The sequence below is a fragment of the Calidris pugnax genome, unplaced genomic scaffold (assembly GCF_001431845.1).
Source record: "Calidris pugnax isolate Ruff unplaced genomic scaffold, ASM143184v1 scaffold18, whole genome shotgun sequence".
NCBI lineage: Eukaryota > Metazoa > Chordata > Aves > Charadriiformes > Scolopacidae > Calidris > Calidris pugnax.
Genome location: NW_015090812.1, coordinates 10,860,533 through 10,887,870, shown reverse-complemented (window position 1 = coordinate 10,887,870; position 27,338 = coordinate 10,860,533). Strand labels below are relative to the sequence as shown.

The 27,338-nt window shown below is 40.8% G+C and overlaps 2 protein-coding genes across 2 annotated transcripts in view; one reads left to right on the top strand and one right to left on the bottom strand.

The window, feature by feature from the left end:
- The window catches only part of EBNA1BP2 (EBNA1 binding protein 2), a 6,247-nt gene extending 1,811 nt beyond the window's left edge, over positions 1-4,436 (bottom strand). Inside the window, exons 1-8 of the mRNA XM_014939483.1 lie at positions 4,338-4,436; positions 4,123-4,206; positions 3,766-3,923; positions 3,032-3,155; positions 1,613-1,702; positions 1,291-1,366; positions 943-1,033; positions 444-615 (exon numbers count right to left, since the gene is read on the bottom strand). Of these exons, the coding sequence (XP_014794969.1) occupies positions 444-615; positions 943-1,033; positions 1,291-1,366; positions 1,613-1,702; positions 3,032-3,155; positions 3,766-3,923; positions 4,123-4,206; positions 4,338-4,406 (864 nt within the window). The 5' untranslated portion in view covers positions 4,407-4,436. The remainder of the gene's footprint in view (positions 1-443; positions 616-942; positions 1,034-1,290; positions 1,367-1,612; positions 1,703-3,031; positions 3,156-3,765; positions 3,924-4,122; positions 4,207-4,337) is intronic.
- An 80-nt stretch (positions 4,437-4,516) lies between these two features.
- CFAP57 (cilia and flagella associated protein 57) lies at positions 4,517-26,803 on the top strand. Its single transcript, XM_014939002.1, has 22 exons — positions 4,517-4,673; positions 4,766-5,082; positions 6,553-6,839; positions 6,980-7,163; positions 8,100-8,252; positions 9,340-9,479; positions 10,162-10,327; positions 10,718-10,831; positions 11,330-11,542; positions 12,151-12,324; positions 13,446-13,607; positions 14,170-14,325; positions 15,989-16,082; positions 16,871-17,061; positions 18,051-18,224; positions 19,311-19,469; positions 19,887-20,030; positions 21,200-21,316; positions 22,299-22,433; positions 22,517-22,660; positions 25,977-26,103; positions 26,392-26,803. Exons 1-22 carry the CDS (start codon positions 4,517-4,519, stop codon positions 26,601-26,603), a joined length of 3,720 nt encoding a protein of 1,239 aa, XP_014794488.1. The 3' UTR covers positions 26,604-26,803.
- Positions 26,804-27,338: the final 535 nt, after the last annotated feature.

Here is a 27,338-nt window from a genome sequence, read left to right as displayed (position 1 = left end):
GGGTTTAATATTTTTCCTAGAACTTTTTTTTTTTTTTTTTTTTTTTTTTTTTTTTTTTTTTTTTTTTTTTTTAAAAAAAAAAAAAAAAAAAAAAAAAAAAAAAAAGCAATTCAGATCTTTGTTTTCATGTCCTCAATGTCCTTTGTTCTAGCTCTACAGCTTGGGGAGCGTACCAAGGAGAGGATATTTGTTAGCACCTCTGGAAAGGGAGATTTTGGGACACAGGTAGCAACAAACAGTACTTGCTAACTCTCCCACTCATTTCCCTGCCGAGATACTGAACCACTGTCCTCAACTCAGTCTGCAACTGAATTATTACCCACTTCCCAAAGACAGGCATTGTCACTTCCAGATGCTCATGCATCATGGACTCAGCTCTCCCTCACAGACCAGGGCTGGCCTCCTAGCCAACCAGGATCATTTGCATGCAACATTTTACTTACATTGAGGGCTTTTTTTCCTCCTTTTCCTGCTTTTCCTGGGCCTTTATTGTGAGCCACTTTTGGCCTGAAGCTGGATACGTCATTAAAACTCTCCTTTGTGTTCCACTTTGAACCCTTCTTCTTCCCACCAAAACCAAACTTCTGATTCTTGTATCGTCTTTTGGCATTTGGTCTGAAAAACAACAGAACAGCGTCAACGCCCGTGTTCCTTTCCTCAGGAAGCTCTCATGAAGGCACATGTATCTGCTGATGAACTCCCATCTGCCATCAGAAACCTTTCCCCTCTTATAGAAGAGGCAGAAATTAGCACATTTCATTCTCCATTCTATTCTGCCCAGAGTTTTCCTCCTCTCCAGGGACAGAAAGTCACCTGAGACTTATTTTAATGAACATTAATCAGAACAGCTTTCTTGTTCCACAAAATGACCCCCTAAAAGACTGAAAAAAAAAAAATATATCAGGGATTCTGCATTTAAATATCTTTCTTTTCTGGTCTCACCCTTTCTTTATCCGTTGATTTGCACTGCCTTTTTTATTGCCCTGAGACGACGTCTGCTCTTCATCTAGAAAATCCAGCTTGTCAGAGAGACCTGCAAGAGCAAAGACATAACAGTTGCTCAGCTACCACCACAGAAAATAGGAATTTTCAGTCCAAGCAAGTAATAACTGCATTCACCCCCACCGAAGAACAGCTCCTTGGGAGGATTTTCACTGCCACTGGCATGTGATTCTGCAGAGAGTTCACTGCCCAGCACTACAGATTGACACCACTCATCACACTGCCTTACATTGCTCACACAGCACTATTCCCATCACACGTTCAATCTCCTAGACAAGTTAACTTTACCTTTCTGGTATTTCTTGACTGCATTCAACATATTTTTTTTCTCCTTCTGCCTCCTCTGCAGAATTTCAGTTTGCACCTGAGGTTAGAAGCAGAATGTTAGTGTTGTTCCTTGTTTTGTCCCATACCTTTTTCTGTTATCTATTTTTTTTAAGGTATCCCATTTTTTGCTCTGTCCTCCTTCAAAGCATCCACATAGAAGACTAGAGAGATTCCATATATTTTAGCCAGCCTCCTGTGAGACCTCCAGGTCTCACTATCTATGTTTCTCACTCAGGCTCTAGATTCTTGTCCTAAATAGGTCCCTTTGGTAGGTTATCCTCACCTTCTTGCCGTATTTTCTCATTGCACGGAGCTGTTTTGCTTTCTCAGACCTCTCCATTGCTTCCTGTTTACTCTTAAGTTTCTGTCGAATCTTATTAGGAGATAGAAAAAAAAAAATTATACGTAATGCAAAAGAAAATATGAGAGTTTTATAATTGCTGTGTAGTTCTGAAATCAATAATTATGTGAAACATCTCTCAATCAGATAATGCTTAATTAATCTCCAAAGTTACTGGCTACCTCCCTGAAACAATGCAGGTTTTTTCAGTGATTATAAGGTATAACTGTTCCCACCTTGAATTGAAAGACTGTTATTACAGCAATTGCTGAACTGATCTGTATACAAAAATGCGATTAACAAGACAAAACTCACAGACAGACAAGACAGAGTCTTAAAATGGGCTCTAATGGAACTGCTAAACAAGAGTATCTTGTCAGTCTACTCAGGTGTACGCAGAGGACTTGACAGCCTCTTTCTTGTCATTATTAAAAGTGAAGCACTGAAGAAGAGTCAACAATCCTTCCATGCCACAGAAAACACCTTTTTCACTCCCTCCTTGTTCACAAACATTTCTATAAGGGTACCACATTACACGGGATTACAAAAATTTCAACATAGATCTTCTGGATTCAGTCCGTGACTGCACCAGGATTTAAAAAACTCTGTTTTTCAAACAGAAGCCAGCAAAATATGGCAACAGCAATGTGCAAAATTGACTTAAGTCTGAGTATGTGCTAATTATTAATCATCTTCTTCTCTAGGAAGATACTATCAGCCATCAAAAGTGTCCAAGCCATACATGAACTTCCAAATTAGACTCCAGCTCATGTTTGTTTAACTTATACAATGCAGTCTTTTTTCCAAAACAAACAAAAAAATAAAGGTTTCATTTTGAACAAAGACAACAATCAACAAGCAAGTTTGCAAAATTATTACTTCCTACACAATTCCTTACTTACTACCCATGATAGATTAATTCTATAACACACAGTTTAAAATCACAGAGAAACAAAACACACTCAGTATAAACACAGGGTGATACTTAAATAGGGAAAAAGGGTCACGTTAATGCCACAGCTGACTGCATGTCTTATGACAAAAAGCATTAACACAGCCAACTTTACAATGCACATGGAGAAAAAGTCTCCATTTATAATAGTAAATACATTCCTGACAGAATATAAATTGTGCTTCTGCGTTATGTTCCTACCTGTTATGGAAATCCCCACATTGCATTGAAATGCCTAAATAGGAAGAAATTTCCTTCCACAAACAAAATTTCAAATACAAACATTGTCACAGGCGTGTGCCAAAGAGATGAAGGTCGGTATTCACACATCACACTTTAAAGTCAATCCCTAACACAGGCCAAAACCAACACATAACACAGCAAAGCAAGCCGTTATTCTCTGCACATACCTTCTGCATCTGTTGGTCTGATTTGGCCATCTCTGCAAAATAATCATCTGGCCTTCGAGTAGGAACTTGGAGCTTACGCAACCTGGGTAGGGCTTCCAGCACCGCCGCCTGAGCCTGCCGGTAACTAGGGAGACAGCACAGCACCAGCTCTGTCACCGGGTATCAGCCATCTCCCAGCCCTCACAGACACTCTGCTCACATGAGCTGATGCTGGGATCTAACCAGCATTGATCCAGAAATACACCAACATCCCGTGCCCTACAGCATTCACTTCCACTGAAAGCAATTTTGGTGCCGGTACAATATTAACGCTTATATCTTGCACATCTAGTTTACAGTTACAGTTTTGTGTGTTGGATTATAGAAGGCAAGGCAAAACAAGAAAACTGTAATAGCAACAAAACAAATCTGCAAAGAAAAATCCACATGCTGTGTTAGAGCCATAGTGCTACAACCAAGAAACTTTTAAAATAAACTTTTCAGCAAAGAATAGAAGTCGGCTGCAAGGAGGGAAATTATTTCCAGTCACAAGACAAGTTAAATATACTACCGTTAACTCGTAGGTATTTTGGAAAACATTCAGAGCCATCAAATGTAAAAACACATGGCCCAAGAGTGACATGACACCGGTGCCAGCCAGCGTGGCAACCTGCAGCACACCTGAGGAACAGGACTCCAAGGCACACAGCAGCATGCCCAGACCCTGCAAAGAAATCTCCCTTTTGGACACTTACAAGCTCATCTCTCTCTGGAAATCGTTCTCAGGATCGACAGCATCTTTGCTAGAAGCGCTCTGGGAGACGGGATCGGGGACCTGGGGCAAAGTCACATCCAGCCTTTCCACCCAAGCCAGCTGCTGTTTGAATTCGGACAGGCACAGCTTCAGCCCATCCTGGGAAAGAAGCACAGCTCTGCACACCCCCGCACAGCACCACCTCCCCCCGGCCGGCCCGGCTGAACGCCTGAACAGCCGGCTCCTCCAAGGCCGCCGGGCGAGACCGCAAACCCTCGCGGCCCCGGCCCCGGCGGGGGCTCCTCTGCCCCGCACCCGGCCCAGAGGTTCCGCCCAGCCCCGGGAAGGCCCCCCTCACCGTGTCGTTGCGCCGTTTCGGCTGCTCCTCCAGCACCACGTTGAGCCCCGGCTTCAGCAAGCCCTTGGAGAAGGCCTCCTGCAGCTGCGGAGAGGGAGGGACACTCAGGCCGCGCCGCCGGCGGGGGCACCGGGGAAGCCCTGCCCCGCGGCCGCCGGGGGAGGCCTCGCCGCCGGCCCCGCTGCCCGGCCCCACCACCGCGGCCGTGGGCTCACCTCCGAGTCGGAGAGAGAGGAGTCCTCCGAGCCAGACTCCGAGTCGGAGAGGGACCCGCGCCGCGCCATGCTGCTGCCGCCGCTTCCGCCGCTTCCGGTCGCGTGCGCGCGTCCCCGCCGCCCGCTTCCGGCGGTGCCGGGGCCGCGGTTGCCACGGCGACGGCGGCAGCGGCGGCATCATGTCGGCGGTGGCGGCGGAGCCCGTGGCCGTCTTCGGCTGCCGGCCGCGGGTCGCCGGCGGCGTCTGCTTCTTGGAGGAACAGATCGTGCTACACGCGGTGGGGACGGGCTGCCTCCAGCTCCACCTCGAGCAGAAATGGCACAAGTTCATCCCAGGTGGCACCGGCCCCGGTCCCCATCCCGGTCCCCATCCCCATCCCGGTCCCGGTCGCGGCCCCAGCCCGCCCTGACCCCTCTCCTCCCCGCAGGCACCGAGAAGAGCCGTGGCGTGCAGGCGCTGGCCGTCAGCCCCAACCGGCGGTACCTGGCGGTCTCGGAGACGGTGGCGGATCAGCCGGTCCTGGCGGTCTCCGAGCTGTCGGAGGTAGCGGCGCGGCGGCGGAGGACGCTGGCCGCCGCCGAGCTGCCGGCGCGGGAGGTGGTGTCCCTGGCCTTCTCTCCCGACTGCCGGTACCTGGCGGCCCTCACGGCCCCCCCCGAGGTGCACCTCACCTACTGGCTGTGGGAGAAGCAGCGGCTGCTGGCGGCCGTTCCCGTCGAGGCCCTGGGCAGCAGCGTCTGCCAGGTAACGGAGTCCGGCACATCCCCCAGCCCCGGGCCCGTTCGGCTGCCCGCATCCTTGCCAGGGTACAAGGGTGCACACACCTCCCTCCAAAACTGAGCTGCGCCAGCGTCTCTGCAGCTTACTTTTAACGTCTGGATTCATGGTTGACTGGTTCTGTGGGAGCCCGTTTCACTATTGCAAAAAGGTGGATAGAAGGACCCAACTTGAGTTCACCAACTACTGGGTGCCAGGTAGCACCTGGGTTCCTTTGGCAGGAATGCGCACAGTGTGTTCTCCTGTGGCCACGTGGCTTCTCTCCAGGGCAAGAGAGGGAGGAGAGGGCTCCACACTGTAGATTTTATATAGTTTCTTGTGGCCTTTCTTGGTGCCTGCTGTTGGCCTTCCTCAGCCATGGGGCACTGAGCTAAATAAGTTTTTGCTTTGACCCGTAACAGACATTCTCATGTCCGTATCTCCTATGTCACATGAGATCTATGGTATGGGACAGTACAACTGGCCAGCGAGTGTGCAATGTGTCCCTTGTGTCCCTGCAGAAACACTCATTAAATATGTTGGCTGTGCTCATTAGGCATAACATGCATCTTGGAAGCTCTGGGCACGCTCATGCCCCTTTTCCTCCCTGCGGTCTGTTCCATGTGCAGATCACAGGAGTGGCCCAGGAAGCATGGCTAAAGAGCAGGCTGATGGCACTCAGGCAATTCCTGCCTCCTGCTTTGGGTGCCCTTTTTTAGTATCTTACTTGCAGGGAGGTAAGAGGCTTCCAGTACCTGGGTTGGTTGGACCTGCCATTTTTCCTGGGGTACAGCTATAAGCAGAGGTTGGGTGAACAGCTGACGTTAGGAACACAATTTCTAAAGAGAGAAGGGTGACTGTAAAGACAGCTGCTGTCTGAAGTCCCATTAAGCATGAAAAATGAGGTCTAACTTCCTCTGCTGTCCTTCATGTTGGGTATTGAGATGGCTATTCCACTGTGTTCACCAATAAACACCTAATTATGTGAATTAATATGCATAATAGGCAAGGTTTGCCTGAAATACAGAAATGCAGAATTTATTGCTGACTTTTAAGAGTGAATGGTTGCACTTTTTAGGAAGATTGCTACTAAGAAAAAAACTTGCTAATGAACAGTGAAGAGGTATTTTGGCCTTACTTTTGTCATTTAATCCTGAAGGGCAGAGACAACTTTTTCTTTGGGATTGTGTTGTGATTCAGATAGCGGCATAGCTTAATAGAGTTGCTGTATTTGTAGCATCGTGTAAAATCCATAGACACATTTTAGAAAGGGAAAACTGCAATATGTAGTTATGATGGTTATTTCTTAGTCTCTTCTGTATTCCCGTGTGTTTCTAAGAACCTTCTTCCTGTGTTTGCTTTCCAGTAGCTGGTATTGAAAGTCTTCAGAACAGGTATAATATTTGCTTATTTGTGAACATAGTTGCGTAAAACAATTTCTCTCTTTTTGTTCCATAGGTGAGCTTTAGTCCTGAAGACAATGCACAGGTTTGTATCACTGGAAATGGCTTTTTTAAACTGTTTGAGTATAGTGGAGGAACTTTGAAGCAGACGAATTTACAAAAGGGAGAGCCACAAAACTACTTGTGTCATGCCTGGCTGTCCAAGGAGCAAATTATATGTGGCACTGACACAGGCAAAGTTATCTTGTTTGAAACTGGGGAGCTACAGTGGGAGACAACTTTAGAGTACAAAAAATCACCCAAGGAACTAGAAGAAGATGCAACAACAAAAGAATATGAGAGGTAAATCTATTAAATACTATTACTAATAGTTTCATGAGTGTCCATGCAGATTACTTGCAGGCAGTTCACTTATTTCCTTCTTGTCCGATTTATGAATGGCTTGTAATACTTTGATGTCTTTACGCATTTCCTGCTTGCAGTTTTTCTGATGTTTATTATGGACTGGCCTCTGAGGACAATGGTTCACAACAGGATTTTTTGCCTCGAATATCAGCAGTTGCAGCTTATTCCAAAGGCTTTGCATGCTCATGTAGCCCAGGAGTTGTTCTTCTGTTTGAGAAGACCAAGGAAAAGGAAGTCTACAAGGAGAGTCAAGAAATCTGGGTAGGGAGAAAAAAGCTTTTCCAAGCAATTATGCAGCAGAGGCCTACTGGGGGCGTGGGGGGTAGGTGTGCTTCCAATTTAGTTATTAATAATAATTCTTAGCATATATCTAAATTATATTGTAAGCATTAGCTAACTGTCCTGGTGATGTCAAAAGGAAGGGAGTTGCCAGAGGTCACACCGAAAGTCAGTGACAAATGTCCTTTGCAAGGTAGCTCTGCATGTTACCACATGTGTAGTGTGCTTTGAGGCCACTAAACTTCAAGAAACTTTTAAGAAACTTTTTTTTTATGGAGATTTTTGGAGCTAAGAAGTAATCTACAATAATTCTAAAGAACTAGGCTGCTTGCTTTTTCCAAGGCAAAGCTTTTTTCCCCTCAGGTATTTATTATTGCTGTCATGCAACTTGTGCACTCTTAAGTAATCTAGTAAGATTTCTAACTGTTCTATAGTGAGCTGTATGAATTGCATTACTGCAATGTCTCTGATCACCTGGTCAAGCCTTCGTACTCTGGGCCTAAAAGGTCAGATGTTCCCTATGCGTGAGACCCTGTAATAAGACTGTTATCAACCTGAATGATACAGTGCAAAGAATTCTGAGATCGTAATTTTCAGGCAGTTTTCATTCTGACACTTGCTAGGTTTTTTCCTCGACGTTTTTCTGCTACCATTTTCATTTTTGTTTAATGCAGCACTTAAGATAACTGCTGAAATGTCCTCTGATACTTTTTTTCAGCTGTAATGCTATAGATACAGTTGGGTTATCTTGATCTCTGTTTCCTGCCTTGCAGTAGTTATGTACTATTAAATATCCAAGTTATCTTCCTGATGTTATGCATATGCTTATTAGAGTAGCATTACAGCAAAAGTTTGTGTGTATGCATGCATACTACTAAAACATGGAGGAATATCCCATGGGATGTATTTCTTGTGCAGATTCCTCAGGACCAGTTCAGCAGTGAGCCAAAAAAATCGAACAGACAGGACATTATATATATATGCTTCAGCCCCTCTGAGGAAAAAATGGTTGTTAACACAAATAAAAATCAGCTTTACATGTTTACTATGCTCTCCAATGATTTTATGAAGGTAAGTGCAATCTTCTCACATTCCACAGCCATCATGTCCAGTAAGGGATGTATTGTCATGGTACAGGCTATTCAGTGTCACTTTCTATTCAGTGTGCTATGATGGCTTCTCATTAAATCCATCAAATAGTGTCTGAACCCTTAAAGCTCATGATATGAAGGGCTCCACATGCTCCTCTTAGAGCTGGATTTCAGTAGCCCCTTGCTCAAGCGTCCCTCCATATGAATACCTGATGTTATTCAGCAGAATGATGTTAAAACCATTTAAGGGTGCGTGTCACTGTCAAACCACTTAAGTAAGCCTTTAAGGGAAGGATTTTTAACGTAACTGTAGTAGTTTATGCTCCACTGTAATATACAGAAACTTTAATGCAGTGATAAAGCTGGAACAGCCATGGGAATCTGATGTTACTCTAAAATAGTTGTTAAAGTCCTAGTTAGAAGTGAAATCTCTTTGTGAAGGACAAATGTAATGAAAAACATTCCCTACTCTGAAGGAATTAAATAATACAAACACAAGAGATAAATATATTATCATGAAATAGACTTTCATGGAGTTAAATACCTAACCTGTGTACAGGTGTATAGAAATATCTCTACAAAGAGAGGCTTTGTAGTTATGGGTCCTTTTTCTGCATGCAGCCTAAAATTTTATTGGTACTTCACTTCCAGCGTGTAGTAGCTAAACAACCTGGGTAAGTTGCTTATCACTCAGCGCTTGATTATTTTTAAATATCTGTCTGACCAGATGGTCTTAAATGAATTCTTGCAGTCCAGTTTTATTTAATTATCTAACTTGCATTTCTTTGGACACCTACAACTATGTTCTGTTTTCACTAGTGTATGAGAACAATGGAGCCTACGTTTTCCCTGTATCACTTTTATTGGTTATTAATTATAAAGTTAAAACTAATTCTAATACTGTTATTTTTTTAACATTGTTATGTTCAGACTGGTACAGTGAAAGGATTAAGTGGTTTCCTCAAATCTTTTTGATTACTGTATGCAGAGCTATGAGATTTCTTACCTGACTTACTGCCGTCAGTGAAATATTTGTGATTTTTTTGTGTGTTCTCATTACTTCTCAGGAGAAGACAGCTTATTTCACTTATCTGAATTTCCCATTGCATTCTGCTTCAATCACTGGTCTGGACATCTGTTTTTGGAAACCCATTCTTGCTACTTGTTCCCTGGATAGATCTGTCCGCATCTGGAATTACAAAATGAAGTAAAGAGTTGTTTGTGTTTGTTATTACCTCTTATTTTTTTGTATATTGAATTTGGCAGACAACAGCAGTAATCTCATATGAATGAGAGTGTTGTTCTGGTAAAATTCTTGTGTGGTGTGGGATGTAAATGGTCCTAGTGACATGATTTGGGAAGTGTGCAGTGCCTTTAAAACAAGTGCCAAAAGAATCCATAGTCTTTTCTATTAAGCCATTTTTTGTCAGACTTCTAATGTGTTTTGGAAAAAAAAGAATCTTCAGGAATTGTTTCATTCAGCTTTGTCTTAAGATACTGTTGTCCCATTTCCTGCTCCATAGTCATAGTTCTTAAGCAAAATGACTCCAGCTTTCAAGGGTCTACGGAGGGAGAGGGAGAGAAAAAACATCTCAGAAGAGATGGTTGAGTAGGCTTGCAATCAGCAGTTCATTTACCTTCTTCATTATATTAGTAAAACAAGGACTTGCCCTTGCACCTTCCACACCTTCTCTGTGAACCAGAAAGTTCAGATTTGCCTTTGTAACATCTGTGTGATTGTTACTTAACTGAATGACAACACATTTCCTCAAGGACAAAGCAGAGTCAGATTGTAGCTGCTGGTGTCCTTGCTGGGCCAGATCAGGTCCTGCCAAGTGTGCACAGGGAGTTTGAGCTGTTTCGTACTGCACAATGGTTTTCTCTTTCAGCACTTTGGAGCTGTATAAGGAATATCGGGAGGAAGCATACTCAGTGTCACTTCATCCCACTGGCCTTTTCTGTTTGGTTGGGTTTTCTGACAGACTGCGATTTATAAGTCTGCTGTTTGAGGACATGCATGTTTTCAAGGAGTTTGCCATAAGAAACTGTAGAGAGGTAAGGAGTGATGCAAACTTGAAATAGGGGAGTTATAGAGAGCAGAGTGGTGAAGACATGACAGAAGATAGAAACCTCTCCAATAGATTCTAGCGGAATTTAGGATACCAAAGCATAGAGAAAAGGATTCTGACTATTGGAAAATGAGCCTGGACACTGATGTGTAACTGTGGATCTAGGAAGCTGCAGAAGGGGTAGTTTGGTCAGAAATTCTCAAGGACTGAATTTTACAGGGGAAAGCACCAATTAAGAAAGCATTAAGAGACTAATTATGTCATAGAGTTTTCTTTTTGTGTAACATTCTGATATAGATGCTGTCATTGGAATTCTATGCATTAATTCTTTTATCCACTGCTTCTACAGTCATGGGTGTTTGTGTTCTTTTTGCAGTGCTCATTCAGTAACAGAGGCCATCTTTTTGCTGCAGTTAATGGAAATGTGATTCAAATTTATTCCAGCATCACCTTTGAGAATATTAATAATCTGAAAGGACATAGTGGGAAGGTTAGTAAACAAATCATATACGATACAACTTATTAAAGTATGAACTAGTTGATAATATGCATTTTGAAAAGGTAAAGTACAATTTTACATCAGAAATGGGCCCAAAAATTAAAAATAGAAATATACAAGTCAGGGTTTTTTTGGTCAGAAATCAGTGAATGCATGCACTAGATCCATCTAAAGAGTCTGTCCTTAAATTGAAAGTGAACGATTGGCAGGTAGCTGAACTAGGAAAAATATCTCAATAATAAATTATAAAAATAAAATGTACTTCTCATTATTGAAATGAGCTTTTTCCTGACAGTGTGTTAATAAAGTAATTCTTACTGATTATTTTATTTAGTGCTAAAATGGATTAGTTAAGAAACATCTAGGGGTTTTTAAGTAAGGCTTAGAAATATGATTCCAAAGTTGTCATGGATTTACCAGTAAAATGACTTCATGCTGTATGTCTATAATTTACACATCAGGTGACTTGATGTATTTTGCTTTTGCCAGATACATGCAGTTAAATGGAGCACAGATGATGCTAAATTTTTCTCCTGTGACACACACGGTGCTGTGTATGAGTGGAACTTGTTGACAGGTAAAAGGGAGTTAGAGTGTGTGCTCAAGTCCTGCATCTACAGCAGCATTGCCCTGTCTCCTGATGCCAAAATCATCTTTGCGGTTGGATCTGACCAAACTATCAAAGAAATATCGGAATCTTCGGTGAGCTAACAAGCACTCTGGGATTTTGCTCAGTTCTCTGGGGAGGGTACTACTGCCTTGGTTTCTTTATCATGTTTGATAAGTAGGAATCAGTCTAGTTTTGGTAACTGCAATATTTACTGACACTTTTCTTGTGTTCTTATGTCCTTTACCATGAAACCTGAGATTTTGTTGTAGTTTTGTATTTCTATAACTTCACTTCGATTTACCTAGAAATCTTCTAATCCAGCTAACAAACTAATTTGGCAATATTGTATCAACTGTTTTGCTGAAATACAAGTGTAATGCATCTAACACTGTAGGCTACATGTATTTTTATTTTTTTTTGTCCAGAAACGTAGTAAATTTTATGTGGTAGCTATTGCATCTTTCAGAAGTGATCAACTTGTGGAACTTGGCTTGAAGTTTTAAAAGTGCATGTCTATAAAGCTTAATACTAATTGCTGTTCATAGCTTTATTCCTGTAGCCATGTAGATTCTTTTAACTGCATTATTTGCTGCAGGCAGAGGTTTGACTATTGCTCATGCAACGAGTAATCAAAAAGTATTGGGAAACTTAATGTAACGTGAGGATTTTGTGTGGTGATTTGATTATTATTTTTTTTCAGATCCAGCATGAAGTGTCTGCTTTTGGTGTTGTTTATACTGCAATAGCTGTTTCTCATTCTGGGCACATGGTATTTGTTGGTACATCTCTAGGGACAATTCGAGCTATGAAATACCCGATACCTTTGACAAAGGATTTCAATGAGTATCAGGCTCATGCAGGTGCTGTTACAAAGGTAACATAGAATACTTTATTTTCCCTGCGTGCATCTCCTTTAGCACTGATTCTCCTTCCTGTTTCACAGCATAATATGTTAAAAGTAAGGTTGAGCCTGTGTGTAGAGCATGAATATTACAGCATTAAGAGAAGTCCTGTCTCTAGAAATAGATGTTGGCTAAAAAGTGACTTACACCAGGATACATAATGTGGCATATCGTTGATGGAGAGCTTTGATACAGCTCTTTCTGGAAAGAGGAAGATAAAGTTATGCAGGCTTGAAAACCTCTGGTGAGAATACAACAAGGAATGAGATAAATGTATCAAGCAATTTGCTGCTGGGGTAGAGAACAGAGGAGGTTGCAGTGCTGATCTACTAACCAGAGTGTATTTCTAAATGGCTAATGAGCAGCATCTGAAAGGTAGGGATTTGATGAGTAGAGCCTGCAACCATGGAACATTTCAGTGCACTTTCTCCAGGAAGCCACATGTTCCATCTTATTAAAAATGTTCGTACTGTTGGCATTTTAACTGTCACTGTCAAATACAGCACCTTGACTTAGAGCTGCACAGTCCAGCACTAGGCTATGAACTTCAGTTATTGAACTCTACTTTCACCTCGCTCATAAGCTGTGTCAGCTCCCAGGTACTCTATGCCAGGCCACACAGTCACAGGAGGTCTGGAGGAGGTGACAGCAGTTAGCACTAGATAGTTCTTGATAGGCTTATTTGCAGATTCAAAAGAAAAATTTTAGCCATCTGTTGCTCAAACAACTTCTCAAAGAAAAAAGCTAGAGACCTTTGGAATTGTCATATTTTCTGTCTGTGCTGTAACCGTCTAGATGGTCTTTTCTGTTCCAGGTTTTTAAAAATCTTCCTACAGCTTTGAGAGGAGAAAAGGATCCAGTGTCTTCCCATGTTCTTCTTTTCTTTCCATTCCCCTGTTGTCTGGAGCAGGGTGGAGCAGGAGTAAAGGACATAATCAAAATGTTGGTAGTGGGGTTATGTAGTATTTTCCCTGTTGACTTCCTGTGGTAGAAATGTCTGGGAGTATGTGGTGGGGAGAAAAATTTGGTATAAAACTTTACTGTGTCACCATTTTTCCTTGTCTCTACTACTATGTTCTTCCTTCCTTCCAAGTTGTCCATAACAAATGATGACCTATTTCTGCTGAGTGCCTCAGAGGATGGCTCTGTATTTATATGGAAAGTGTATGATAAAGGAGTTGGGATGATGAAATGGGAAAAGGAAGCTCAGTATGCTGAGGAAGTGCTGATCATGAGATCAGATATAGAAGAGAAGGTAGGAGGAGCAACTTGTGAACATGTACCATAGTGCACAGCTGTCATGGTTTGGGCTGGACAGGCCACTAAACATTCATTTACGTTTAACAAATATTTAGTGACCAGTCCAGCCCAAACCAGGATACCAGTTTATGAATTACATTTGCATGATATTTGTGACTAGCTGTTCCCATATGGCCTTCTGTTTAAGAGGGCTTGTGTGGCTTTTGTCATAAAAATAGTTTGCAGAAAGTAGCTGCAACTACCTGCTAATATACAAACTGCATTGTATGAACAGTAAGTGTGGAGAAAAGAGTAGACTTTTCTCTAATACTTTCCCCAGTCCCTTGAAAGCAGTTTTAATGGAGCAGAGAAGTCAGAAGCTGCATTTCTGTAAATCAGCTTGTAAGATAGCAAAGGAACCTTACTTCTGGAACTTCCTCTTGGTATGTCTGTCTGAAAATTCTGTGCAATGGCTGTCTTTCATAAATATGTGCATGTAAATAAAACATCCTTAACAAGCTGTTGCTAATGGCAAATAATCTCTGTATTAAACTGTCCTCTCATCCATGTCCTAACAGAGTCAGGCAATGCTAGACCTGCAGATTCGTGTGAAAGATCTACAGATAGAAAAGGATTACCAGCTATGTCTCAAGGACATGTACTGTGATGAAAAAATAAAGGAATTGGAAAATAATTTCACTCAGGAAATAGACTCCCTTAGAGCCAAACACCAGGTATGATTCATATTGCAAAACCAAATACCAAGAAATCTTTCACTGAAGAGTTGAATTCATGCTTGCATTATATGTCTATGAATGCCATAATGCATCTGAAAAATGACACATTACTTTTCATTAAAGACGTTCTTCATATTTGTAAAGCATGAAGCTACCTTTGAGTCAAGTACCTTGTAAGAACAACGGTGTGCAAGAGTTCTCCTGGGTAGCCTATTAAATATCTTCACATAAAAACAGTTTCAGCAATAAATGCTGCCAGAGACCAAGGGTCGGTAAGCTGTATCACCCTTGAGCAGAAATGGGGCCATGGCTTAAAAGTTCTATCGCATATAAGGTTGCAGCTGCTGCAGGATCCAACACTTATTCTTCTTAACGCCGCTTTCTTTATGCCCTGGTCATTTAGCTTTTTTAAGAACGTTTGCTGAGATGTCTTGTATGCTTTTTGAAAACAGAATTAAAATATATTCCCTAGATTTCTTCTGTTCATGTGTCTATTGATTTCTCTGTGGTCATGAAGCAGGACTTCCCTGAAAGGCAAAAGCCACCATAATTCTTCCCACTGTCCTATTTATCTGTGTCTGTTAATTTTTTCTGTCCATCTGTCTGGTGCACACACCAAATTTCTGACCTGTAATTTGCTGTATTTCTGAACCTTTTTTAGAGTTAGAAGGCAAGTGATCCAGTAGCAGTTTCTCTGGCAGTAAGATGGCTTGAAGTGAGATATTACATGTCACTTGATTCAGTTCTGTCAGCCTCGTGTTCTTTTTGAGATTTTGCATGATTATTATCCTGTCCTGGTAATTTGTTACTGCTTATTTTGATGAGTTATATGTAGTCCCTTCAAGCAGTATTTCAGTTTGACTCCACATAAATACGCATTCTAGTATGAAAGATTGCCAAGTTACGTAGTAGCTTTATTATGTGTTGTGTCCAGCAGGCAAATGGAGTACTTCTGCTTATGCAAGACCCATAGAGTTGTTATGAGAAGAAAGTGAAAAAATTGTACCTATGGTACAATTCTCAACTTTTCTGAGAAATTTCTCACCTATTTTCGTGTTCCAGTTTTTTGTGCTTTTTTAGAAGATGAAGTAATTTGTAGCGGTAGTCGGACATTCTAAGCAAACGGCATTCAAAATTCACTTTTGCTTAGGTTTCTGTCATTCTATGCAAATGTCAGTGTTTGAGGACCTCAAGGTTGCTTCAAGTGAGACAGGAAGCAGCTTGAACTTTAATATCTGGACAGCAATTTGTGGAATTGCAAATTCTCCTCAAGCAGGCACACACAACGAAATGGAGGCTTTTGTAGTTCACAAACTTTTCTTTTTAGATTAGGATTATGCAGTAGCCTGTATTATCTGAACTCCGTTTGCTGCTTTCCCTTAGCTCTCTGGGAAAACTTTGCTTAGTGACACATGGTATCTGAATTTTGGTGAGAGACTTCAAAAATAAATTCTGTTATGTGTATGCTCCCCACCATGGGCAATAGCACAAACAATTTGGACACTGCTTTGCCTAGTTTCAACTTTTTTTTTTTTTTTTTTTTTTTAGCATTAGGAACTTCTGGAAAGCGAGTTACTGGCTTTTTAATATTTTTTTTTCATTGCTGTACTTTTTTTCTTTTTTTTTACTTTTTTTTTTTTTTTTTTTTTTTTTTTCCCAGATTTTACAGGCAGAGAAAGAAAAACAGGAGCAACACCTCCAGTTTCAACTGTCTGAGCTGAAGGATAAACAGGCCAGGGAGATGCAACAGCTAGGTTGGACTATAACAAGTGACAGATATTGAAGACCAAATGTTTGTCTAAACCGCACCACACACGTGACCATGATGAGAACGTGCACATGGGCACTGTATCTTAGATATTTGCATTTTGAGATTAGTAATTTCTTTATTTATCTTATCGTTCTCTGTGCAAGAATAGTGAAGTCATACAGTTCAGCAAGGAGGCTAACGCACAATGCACACAACATGGAAATACCTGGACCCCAGATCTGTTATCAAGATAAAACAGAAATACTGCAAATTAGTACCAAAAAGCAAATCCACCCATAAATGACATACTCTGTAACACTTGTGCTTACGCAGCTCTGTCATGGTTGTCATCTCAAGGGAATGCCTGAATTAGCTGTTACTAATTTATCGTAATGGCAGAGTAGGAGACTTTGCTGTAGGTTTTAGACTTGTTCAAGCTGGAACAGAACAGGATTCTGTCCCCATGCAGCAAGTAGGGATATAGCGGAATATTCAGAGACACAACAGAGAAAGGTGAATGACAGCTTTGGAACAGGCATTGTTAGTGATGTGGTAAGTAAAAAGAAGAGCAGGAAATTCAAGAGATGGTTTTCTGATGAAAAATTTTGTATGGCCACGGAGTCTAAAACCCATGTATATCTGATGAAAAAGGGGTGAAGTACTTCTAGTGTAACTTATTGCCACCAGCTGCCAAAAAGACAGTAGAGAGTAAGACATCGATGACTATAGAGGGATAGGATATGCCTCTCTTTTCTATTACTTTTATCTGTTCCATATGTTTCCTGTTACCAGAATCTGAGAGTAATCAGAAGCTTTTAATGGAAAATGAGAAATACCAGGAGCTGGAAGTGAAATCCCAGAGGATGCAGGAAGAATATGAGAAACAATTGCACAGTTTGGAGGAAAGCAAAAGCAGGGCTCTGAAGGAGCTAACAGAATCTTATGAGGAAAAACTTAATGAGAAATCTGTTCTGCTGGAAGAGGTAGGAAACTTGATTTGCCGTTCAAATTATTGACTAAGTTCATTTCCAACTGTGATAAAATGTTCCCTAGGACAGGAGAGGTTGGCTCCCTCCATGCAAATCTTAATTTGCCTGTAACCTTGGGGATATATGTTGACAGATAGTATAGTAATGAAAAAAACTCAGCTGACTTACCAACTTTAGTGGACTTCATACCGTAAGTAGCCTGCTAAGATTAATATCCTTTGGCATTTTCAGCTTTCCCTCTCTTTCTCCTAGATCCAAGAACTCCCATTTATTAATATGGGTTAGATAATACATTTAATATAATTGAAGAAAGATTCAGTGTCCTTGTTCTAGTGGAGAAATAGCATTTCTAAAATCCTGAATTCCATCCTTGAGTCCCTGAGGTTCCTGCCTGCATAATTTGGGGAACAAAGAGAAATACTCTGAGTACTTAAAAAAAACCTGCACATTGAGGTCAAAGACTTGGCTTGACAAAGGACAGCCAGAGAACTGATACTTCCATATCTAAAGTCAATAAATTCTATCAGCGTTACTGTTTGCAACCTTATGTTGCAATACCAATTTGGAAAGAATGTGAGAGGGAATGTGAGAAGAGAGGCATACAGAGACTGATGCAAACCTGAGTAGTTATTGGTCCTAATGCATCAGAAACAGCAATTTTAGAAGATCTTGAGTATTACTTGTGTTTGCAATTTCTGCAGCCAGAACAAGTTTGCTGATGTTAGCATTTGGGCCGGTTCCTAACTTGAAACATCCGAGTCTTCAGAATAATTTTTTTAAGAAGAATTTTTTATGTTTGTCTTAACAGTTTTTAAAGTTAATCCCCTAAGAAGTCAAGTTACCTTAAATGAAATTGCTGCTATTAAAGAGTCCACTAAATATAGATCCTCCCAAGAGAAACACGGTTACATATAAAGAATTCTCCTTTTCTTTATTAGTCTCTTACTGTTGTCTTTTCTAATGTTTGCTTTCCTTAACTGCAGACAAAGGAGTATATGAGGCAACAGCTTCGAGAACATGAAGAAATTAAGAAACAAATTGAAGAAGATGAAGATCAAGAAATCCTGGAAATCAAAATCAAGTATGAGAAACATCTCATGGAAGAAAAGGAATCAAACTTGCAACTGAGAGGTGAAGTAGGAGTCATGAATAAGAGGGTACGTCTTATTCTGTGATAGGATCAGACCTGCACATGGAGATCTATAGCCGAGGATTGAATGTGATTAATGGCTTTTCAGTTTAGTCTGTAAATATGTGGCATTTCATATGAAAATAGTAGACCTTCCTTATATCAGTTTGAATGTTTCAGGATATTTGGGCAGAAGCAGCTGTGTGCTGATTGTAATGCTGTTATGATTAGAGACGATAGAGGAGGTGTGGTTTTATTGGTATACTTTCTTCTATCTTACATACTTTTAAAATTATAAATAATAATATTTTTCATCCCATGATGGGAAAGAAATGAACCTTTTCATTTTTCCAAGATCTAATGCATTGCTTTGTTAGAAAAATACTTCTGCTGCTTCATTTGATGCAATCGACACTTTGTGTTTTGTATGCATCATGACTTTTTTATTTACTAGGATTTTTAAGGAGGCATAAAACCTTTTAGTTCTTTTACTGGTTTGGTACATTTGCATAAGGGTGTTAGAGGGATATTTTTTCTTTTCCATTTCTTCAGTATCTGTGTGGAGACAGAGAGGTTCTCTTCCTTTATACCCTCTATTGTCATGGTACTGTCTCCAGTTCTGTAGTCTTTTAGATACCAGGAATTTTTTTGTGGGTCCTCACAGTTTGACCAGCACCATTCCTTGGTTCTGACTTTCTTGGCTTCACAGATCTTAGTATGGAGGTGGCGATTTTTAGAGTACCCAAGAGTTATGAAATAGGCACCCTTGCAGTCTACTTTTGGCACCTTTAGAGATGTATGACAACTGATTGCCTTGAAATAATTTTCCATGGGTTGAGTGTTATTGGAAGCTGATGCTTGGGTATAATATCCATGCCCTTCTTGCTTCTGGATGCAAATTCCTTGATTCGTTGTAATGCAGTGAGTATTCTGTCAGAATATACAGAAAATGCAAAAGTGGATATCGAACCACCTTGTGAGTTACAGATATTTAAGGGATGTGATGCTCATTCATCATATCTTAGTTTGATATGCTGTCTCCAAGGTGTCTTACAGAGTAGGATGGCTAAGTTGTGCACAGCTTTCAGAGAGTCTTATTTGTTTACCTTTGTAGTTGAGCAGCCTACAGAAAGAGCTCAAGGAGCGAAACAGGGACATGGATGAAATGAAAGAGGAACACCAGAAGCTGCAAAGCATCATTAAGTCACTGGAGAAGGAAATCTTGGCACTGAAGACAGAGATTCAAGAGAGAGCAGACACTATCCAAGACAAGGTGAGAAATCAAACAATTGGCTGAGATCAAAGTCACCCTCCCTTCATTTAATACAGAAATTTATTTTATTAGTATCATGTTGTGATAATATCACATGACTGGAAACTCAGTTTTAACTTAAAGAATTTGCCATCTTTCTTTTGGGATTTTAGTTTTTTGTTTACATTCTAAGCTTTTCTTGGGGAGCTCAAGTTCAGGATGTTGAGATTCTCATCCTCTGTTCTGGGACCTCTACATGGCTCTCTGCATTATTTCTCCCCTCCTTTCCCACTCAATCTGTGTAGGTGTGCAACTGAAGTTCAGTATTCCACTGGACCCATAACTGCTGGTTTTGCCTCTAACATATTTGTGCCTTGTCCTAGGGATCTGTTTGAGCATGCTGTGTCTGAATGGTATCTCTGTACCTATTTCTCCCAGGAGAAGAATATATATGACCTGAAAAAGAAAAATGAGGAACTGGAAAAGTTGAAGTTTGTACTGGATTACAGAATAGAGGAATTTAAGAAGCAAATAGAGTCACGTGATAATGATATTGAAACAAGGAAAGAGCAGATTTGTGAGGTAACACTCTTGTTTGGCCTCTGCTACTAAGCCCTTTGAATACAAAGATATCCCCACAAGTCCCATGGGAGACTCCACCCTGTTTGTTCCTTGACTTCTTTCAAGTATACACAGCACTGATTCAGTATCTTTACAGCTAATAAAAATATTTGTGCACAATGGCTGCTATTTAATTTTCTCTCATGTGCTACCAGTGATCAACACAGTTATTTAAGCTCCTGTTTCAGTATTTAATTCTAGACTCTGAGTGTATGAGTTTTGCTTAAAAATACATCTTATCCTTGTGTGGGTGCCCTCCACGTACCCTGTAGAGTTTGCAAGATGCTGCCTTTACTGATCTGGAGGAAGAGAGAGTGAACTTCTCTCGGAACAGTTGCAGATTTATGCAAACATAACTCTGTTTAGGGGTTAGGTACGTGGATAAATTACTGTTCATCAGCTTCTCCATGAAAAATTTCCATGTATTCATACTTAACTTGCAGCAAATTCGTTGAGGCAACTTATTTATGAGAGAAACTTACTGTGATCTCTCCATAGATGTACCTTTAGCTCAGCCAAATTAGGACTATGGTGACATAGTTAATCAATGACATATTAGTTTTCAGAAGCCTGTTTATTCAGAACAAAAGCCTTTTAAATAAAATGCAAACTAATGAGCAATTTGTATGTACATCAGACTAGCATGATGGAAGCTCTGCTCTCTCATCTGGTCACCATCTTATACCAGTAAATGCTGTAGTACCCTTATTCCTTTGTTCCCCTGTGTTCTACATGTGTACCCACAGCTTTTCAATGTATTTGTTTCTTTTCGGTATCAGATTCTCCTTATTTTTGCACTTACTCTTTCCAGTATTGACTGTTAATTTCCATCTTGCCCATTTTTATTCAAATGGAACAGTAAAGCTGCAGTTCAGCTCCAGGAAATGAAGGGGCACCACATCACGTCAATAACTGTAACTCAAAAGAGAGTTGAATATCCATTTTTATGTTTTCTGTATATTCTGACAGAGGGCAGTGTTGTTCCAAAATTGACTTTTTTCATGTTGTAATTTAACCTGAAGGGGGATCTACTCCCTCAAGTCTGTATTTCCAGTCTCTGATTTTCCTGTTATGTGTTGCTTTTTCATGTCTCCTTTTAGTTCTGATTTTCTCCTTCTGCTTCCTTTCAGATGAAGAGGGAGCTGGAACGATTCCATAAGGAGAGCACACAGCTGAAGCTGAGCATCGCACAACTGCAGCAGAAACTAAAGGCAACTAATCACGAGATGCACAGAGAGAGGCAGAAGGTATGGGGTACAACCACTGTGCAGGTCCTACATAGTGAAGTTTGAGGGGACAGAACACTGCAGAAGCATTACTCTAAGCAAGCAGATAGGTCAGGGATACTGTGTCCACAGACCAAGAAAATCTCTGGTGGGTGGGGACAAAGACAGAAAGCTTCTAAGCCTGCAACCCGGTTAGAGAGTAGATATTAAAAAAATCCAGTTATTTGTGTGTCAGTTTGTTCAATCAACACTTATTCTCCTGGGTTTAACAGAGCAGTGAGTCAAATGCTTAACTGACTACCCTTTCCTGCCCAAGCTTGCAATCTGGGGACACTTGGCCTAAACTGGAACAGCATGTAGGCTACCACCTACAATGATATGTAGGAATTAGTAGGATGAAATGAAGGGTGGAATTAATGGAGGAGACATGATGTGTTTTACAATAAGTGCGTCAGACGCGAGAGAGGAAAAGGGACTGCAAGTGAAGGTGAAGGAGCTTAGTGGGCAGTGCAGGACTGAGGAAGCAGGTAGAGGGGCCTGGTGGAAACCAAATGAGAATGAGAAGGCAATCTTGATGTGAAATCATTGAGTTGTACATGTGTCTGATCAAGTTGTCCGTGTTTCTGATATGTGTTTGGTCCTTTGCCTTCTCTCATTAATGGTTTGTGTGTTGTTTCTATATTGCAATGTAGGTTGTATGGGAAAGGACAATGAGGGATAATATTCATAATAATGTCACTGGTTTTCAGGTAACATTTATGGATGCTGGCGCTTACATTACCTAATGCAAGTGTCTTGGATTATTATTACTGCTAAAACTTACCACTGCTTTTTGACATGTAGTGCTGGCTTCCCCAGTGTGTTTTTTAATTATTTTTTTTTTTTAATTAAGTGGAAGTAAAGTATATGAGAAGTTTCATCAGTTCTACTAGGCTTTCTACAAAATTGCACGATAGAGTGCTCTGATGAGCCAAATAAGAATGTACTTACATCATTCTTGCAGAAGCAAAATATGGAAGCTCTCATCAAACGATTTAAAACAGACCTTCATAATTGTGTGGGCTTCATTCAGGATTCAAAAAAAATGAAGGATGAGATCCGTGAGCTCTACAGCAAGTATGTGCAGCAATCCGACGCGGTGAGTCAGAGCCTTTGCCTTCTCCTTGCAGCTGAATTTCTCTGCTAATGTAGTTACTGAGGCAACATGCTGTGCCCCCTCAGGTGGAGCCTGAAGCAGTAGACATAGATTTGCAGCAGGAGTACATGAGACAGCGAGAATATCTTGAGAGGAATTTGGCAGCTTTAAAAAAGAAGGTGGTGAAGAATCAGGCTGTCCACCAAGCTTCTTACATGCGCATTGTGCAGGTAATAAGCCTTTTCCTTGTGGTATGGAAAGAGAAAAAAGGAAGCAGCTGCACAAAAGAGACTTTGGTAGCCTTACTGCTGTGGTTTGTTAGACTTTGAAACAGTTTTGGTTTGCTTCCTTGCCAGAAATTCCAAGTTTTTAAAGTGCTTCCATTCAAGGTTGATATTCATTGAGCTACTAAAGTTCTGTAATATTCTGGACAGAAAGAGCAAGATCTCTGAAGTCAGAAGTTGCTGAATACTTCTTGTTTCCTTCCCACTCCCTAATGTGAAGGGAGACAGGGAATCTCTGCTGCCTGGATATTTTTTAAGCAATTCATGTACTTGTTTTTAATTTCAAACACTAGTTATAATTACTGTCATAGTCAATTTGCACCAATGTATGTTCCAAGCTGTATTTGCTATGTGGTAGTATTTTGGAAGTAATTTTGGAGGAAGAAAAGGAAACAAAAAAATACCCCACTTTCTTTGGCCATATAGTACCATGCCTACTAGTTTGAATTCAGAAGAACTTTCTGCTTTTCACATCCAGGTTTTTCAAGGAAGCTCAGAAACACGTGATGAATATGCCTATTCGTACCAAGTTCTCTTGCTCAAAATCCTTGTTCCTTACAAGGCAAGGTAACCGTGTGACTGCTGGGGCTAAAGATCCAATCTGTTTTCAGCTGGAGTGAGAGGAACTAAACCCCCACACCAAACATCCTAGGAGGACAGCTCTTCTGCAGTCTTCTCTTACCATGATCTCCTTCTGCTCAGTCAGCATTTCCTTTTCCCCTCACTAGCCCTTTCTTCATTGTTACTTTTTTACACTTCCTCAGGATCATTAGACCTCAGTCCTTCCTAAGTCATCTGTTCTTTGCTGCTTATTCATAGAGCTTCTTCAGGCCTAGGCAGCAGCAATATTCTTCCCTGGATCTGTTTTAATTTTTTTTACTCCTTCTGTGAGTTAGATGTTTCTTTTTGGCACAAAAGGAGATGGCTTCAGAATATAACCTGAAGAATTTCTTTGCTGGAATACGGTGACAGATGGTGCTCATAATGATAACACTTGATGCCTTGGATCAGTAAGCCTAACATGAAATGGTGATTAAAACTGAATTAATAAAACATCTGGAAGATGAAGATATCAAAGGTTCTAACCAGCCTGGTTTCTTCAAAGAAAAAGCAGTTCTCTGAAGTCTAGTAGATTAATGAGACTTTACAGCCAGGAGGAATTATCATGATCTTCCAGTTCTTCACAGGGGGCTTTTAAGACTAGTTTAGAAAAACTTCTGTCAGGACTTGCTTTGCAAAACTAAATGACAACTTGACGGCCTTCTAGCTCTGTATTTCTATTGTTCCTCGCTTGTGCTTATGTTTTCAGAGCTGTGCATTCCTCTTTGAGTGACTATTCATAGGTACATTCCACTAGTGACTGCTGCAACAGATGATTAGAACTGTCAAGATAATTTTAATTATTCATACCAATCGGCAAGTTTCTTGTTGTTAGACTACTGATTTTCCCTCCAACCTTCTGTATTTGTAATGGCCTCTTTGGCTACTTGGATATATAAGAACAGACACACTGAGTAATCCTGAAGTAACACTGCTTGAACTGAAGCATGTATAGGGTGATCTTTTCTATAATATGTCCTACCCATCTCTGACAGTCAGCACTGTAGGGACTTCGTAGGCTGTAGACTGCATCCAGGCATCATATACAGTTGTACCTGATGGCCTCATGCTCCATACATTTGATCAATCCCTTTTCTGAAACAGTTGGTACTTTGCCACAGCATCCTATGACAATGAGTTTTACCATGAACATTTAGTTTAATCCGTTGCATGATCATTGCATTGCAGTGCAAGCTTTCTGTCAGAATGCAAAGATTGAATTAAAGACTAATCTCCCTGGATAGCTTGCCTCTTCAGAAAAATATCAGTGTCAACCAGCTGCTTCTTGAGTTATTGCTGCCAACCTGAACTCTTTGAGTGCATCTACATACAGATAATTGCAGTAAGCATTGTACTTTGTTACTAACCACTTTTCAGTTGTGTGGTGTCAATACTTAATAAGTATTCTGTAAGGAACTGAATCACATGCCTTACATAAATCTCTTATGGCAACATAATTACCTCTATCAACCAAAATTATCTTTTTTTTTTTTTTTTTTAAATCTAGATTTGAAGATAGCTTTTTCAAAGGAAAATGTCATTAATCCGTGTTCTTATCTCCTGTTGTTTTAGTGGGTTCCCTATTGCTTGAGGCTGGTATTATGTGAGGTACCCAAACAGGCCTTTTGACAATTTATATTTTTAAAATATTGCCATTTATGATGATGTTGCAGGGGTTGGAGTGGTGCTGTGTTCCAAAACTTCTTAAAAACCATCACAGTTAGCTGAATTCATTGCTATTCTCAGTTCAAGTATGATGGCAGCTATTTAACATTTGCAGTAGCTGTTGATGTGATAAGGTATTTCACTGTCTTTGTAAGAAGCAAATATACAATTCCACTTCTCTTGAATTCAGGAAAGAACTATTGAGTTAATGGTGCTTCTATTTCTGAATCCTGAATCTTTATCATCCTTCACTAGTATTAGCCCATACTGTTTTTGCTCAAGTCTTGAATCTGTCGCAACAATGGGTAAAGTACATTCACTTGTACTTTCACAACTCCTTCAGCAAGATGCTTTGTGGTAGGCTAAAAAAATTAAGAGGATTGAACTTTTATGGGTTGAAAACTGACTAAAAAAAGAACAAAAGATTAATACATGGCCAACTTTTCCTCATAACAGCATGTTAACAGTAGGTATCTCAAATCTCCGTATGCTTTATATATTTCTTAGTAATTTGGAAGTGGTATTGGAAAGTGATGTCTGTCAGAACTAATGAAGAGGGCTTTGAAGAACTGCAGGGAGATATAGTTAATTTAAGTGAACAGACACATAGTGGCAAATGAAAAGCAAAATAATACACACTGGAGGGAGAAATGGGAATTCTTCACATTAATTCTGAATTAATTGGATCAATCCAGAAAGGGACATGGGCTTCCCTGTGGAATTGGCGAGGCAGATGATACCTCAGAGTGCAGCTGCAGTCAGAAAAGCAAAAGAAATATTAGCTCATTGAGCTAACATGATTTGAACACTGTCATGTCTTGTGTCAATTCTACCGTGGCCTTATCTGAAATGTTGTATACCATACTGATTGCTCTGTATCTTCTGCCTGTCATACTGATTCTGTACTATCCAGTGTCCTTCCCAACGATATGAAGATACATATTGCTGAGCAAGGTGGTACCTATGCTTTTCCTCATAGGGCATATTGTTTTTGCAGGAAAATGTGAGTCTGATTAAGGAAATTAATGAGTTGAGGCAAGAACTGAAAGTGGCCCGCACCCAGGTACATGACCTCCAGTCAACACTAAGATTACTCAAGAAAAAGAAAGCAATTGAAGACACAGGTGAATAGTGCTTCTTGTAGGTTTTCCATATTGTCAGCACTCATGCCAGAAGCCCTTTTTGTCCTTGGTGAACAATTCTGTTACTATCTCCATATCATTCCAGTTTGTCTGCCTGCTGGTACCTGTTATATTGTAATGTCAGTTGTAGAAGCTGCTAAATACTGCAGAATCTTATGATTTAGCCCTACTCGTTCAGCCATGAAAGATGCCTTTCCTTGTTCATGCCAAAGAACTCTGTGAGATGGACCTTTGTTACTCAGCAGTATCCTCTCTGATTTTATCTTCTAGCTCCCCTCAGTGAGCTGCTGCCCAGCCCAGCTGTCCTGAGGTTGAATACAGAGAAGGAAAGTGAAACAATCATAGAAATGCAGCAGGCAGAAATTCAATACCTGCGAGACCAAATCCAGGAGAAGGGGCAAGTCCTTGCAGTTCAGCCTCTCTTAGACAGCAGTCTTCCTCAGCTGAATCTGGAAAGAAGCCACAAGACACAGCAGCAGTGACCTGGTTCAAGGATGCCATACATTATAATATTCTCCTGACAAGACCAGAAATGCAACATCATGGATTAGACTTCCATGATCCTATACTGTTCCACTAGAAGCATTTGTGCAGCAGTCACTGTTCTGTGCACAAGGCAGCAACCTTCACTCCCTTCTGCTTTCCTGGAATCTGCCCTTTACGTGAGGCCTACGAGCCAAAAGATACAAAAATAAATTTGTGTTACTGCAAGACTGATCTTTGTGCCTTCATGCTAGGGCAGGTATGCACCTTTTTATTGAAAAATAGTGTGTCCCAGTTCAGAAGAGCTCAACCAACTCTGTAAGCCTTTTCTGCTAGAACTCTAATTTGGTGTCATTGTGCTGCAAAACTCAGCATCAGCTTTTCATTTTCCTGTATTGAATTGCCTATGTCCATACAAAGGACTGTCCATAGTTAAGACAGATGTCAGTGTTATTCCAAGCAGGTACCCAGTCACAGACTAAAAATCAATTACCTTGTGAGGGCAACCTTTGACTAGTGGCCAAGCACACCTGAGCTACAGCCCCTGCTCAAGCTTCTGCCTCCCGTCCAGAGATGTGTTGTCTCATCTGTAAGAATAATTTCAGCAGGACAAAAAGGCAGCCCAGCTTCAGCCTCCAAAACCTGGAATCAAGTCCAAACCTTATGTATTAATTCCCCTCTAACTGTGATAAATTAATCTTTGCTTGTCTTTTTTCCAACATCTGCAATCCTTT

Excerpts from the sequence above, each read along its gene's own strand:
- CFAP57 (XM_014939002.1), top strand. The coding sequence starts at position 4,517 with ATGTCGGCGGTGGCGGCGGAGCCCGTGGCCGTCTTCGGCTGCCGGCCG. Across the intron at positions 8,253-9,339 it reads TCTCCAATGATTTTATGAAG|GAGAAGACAGCTTATTTCAC; the intron begins GTAAGTGCAATC and ends ATTACTTCTCAG. Across the intron at positions 13,608-14,169 it reads GATCAGATATAGAAGAGAAG|AGTCAGGCAATGCTAGACCT; the intron begins GTAGGAGGAGCA and ends ATGTCCTAACAG.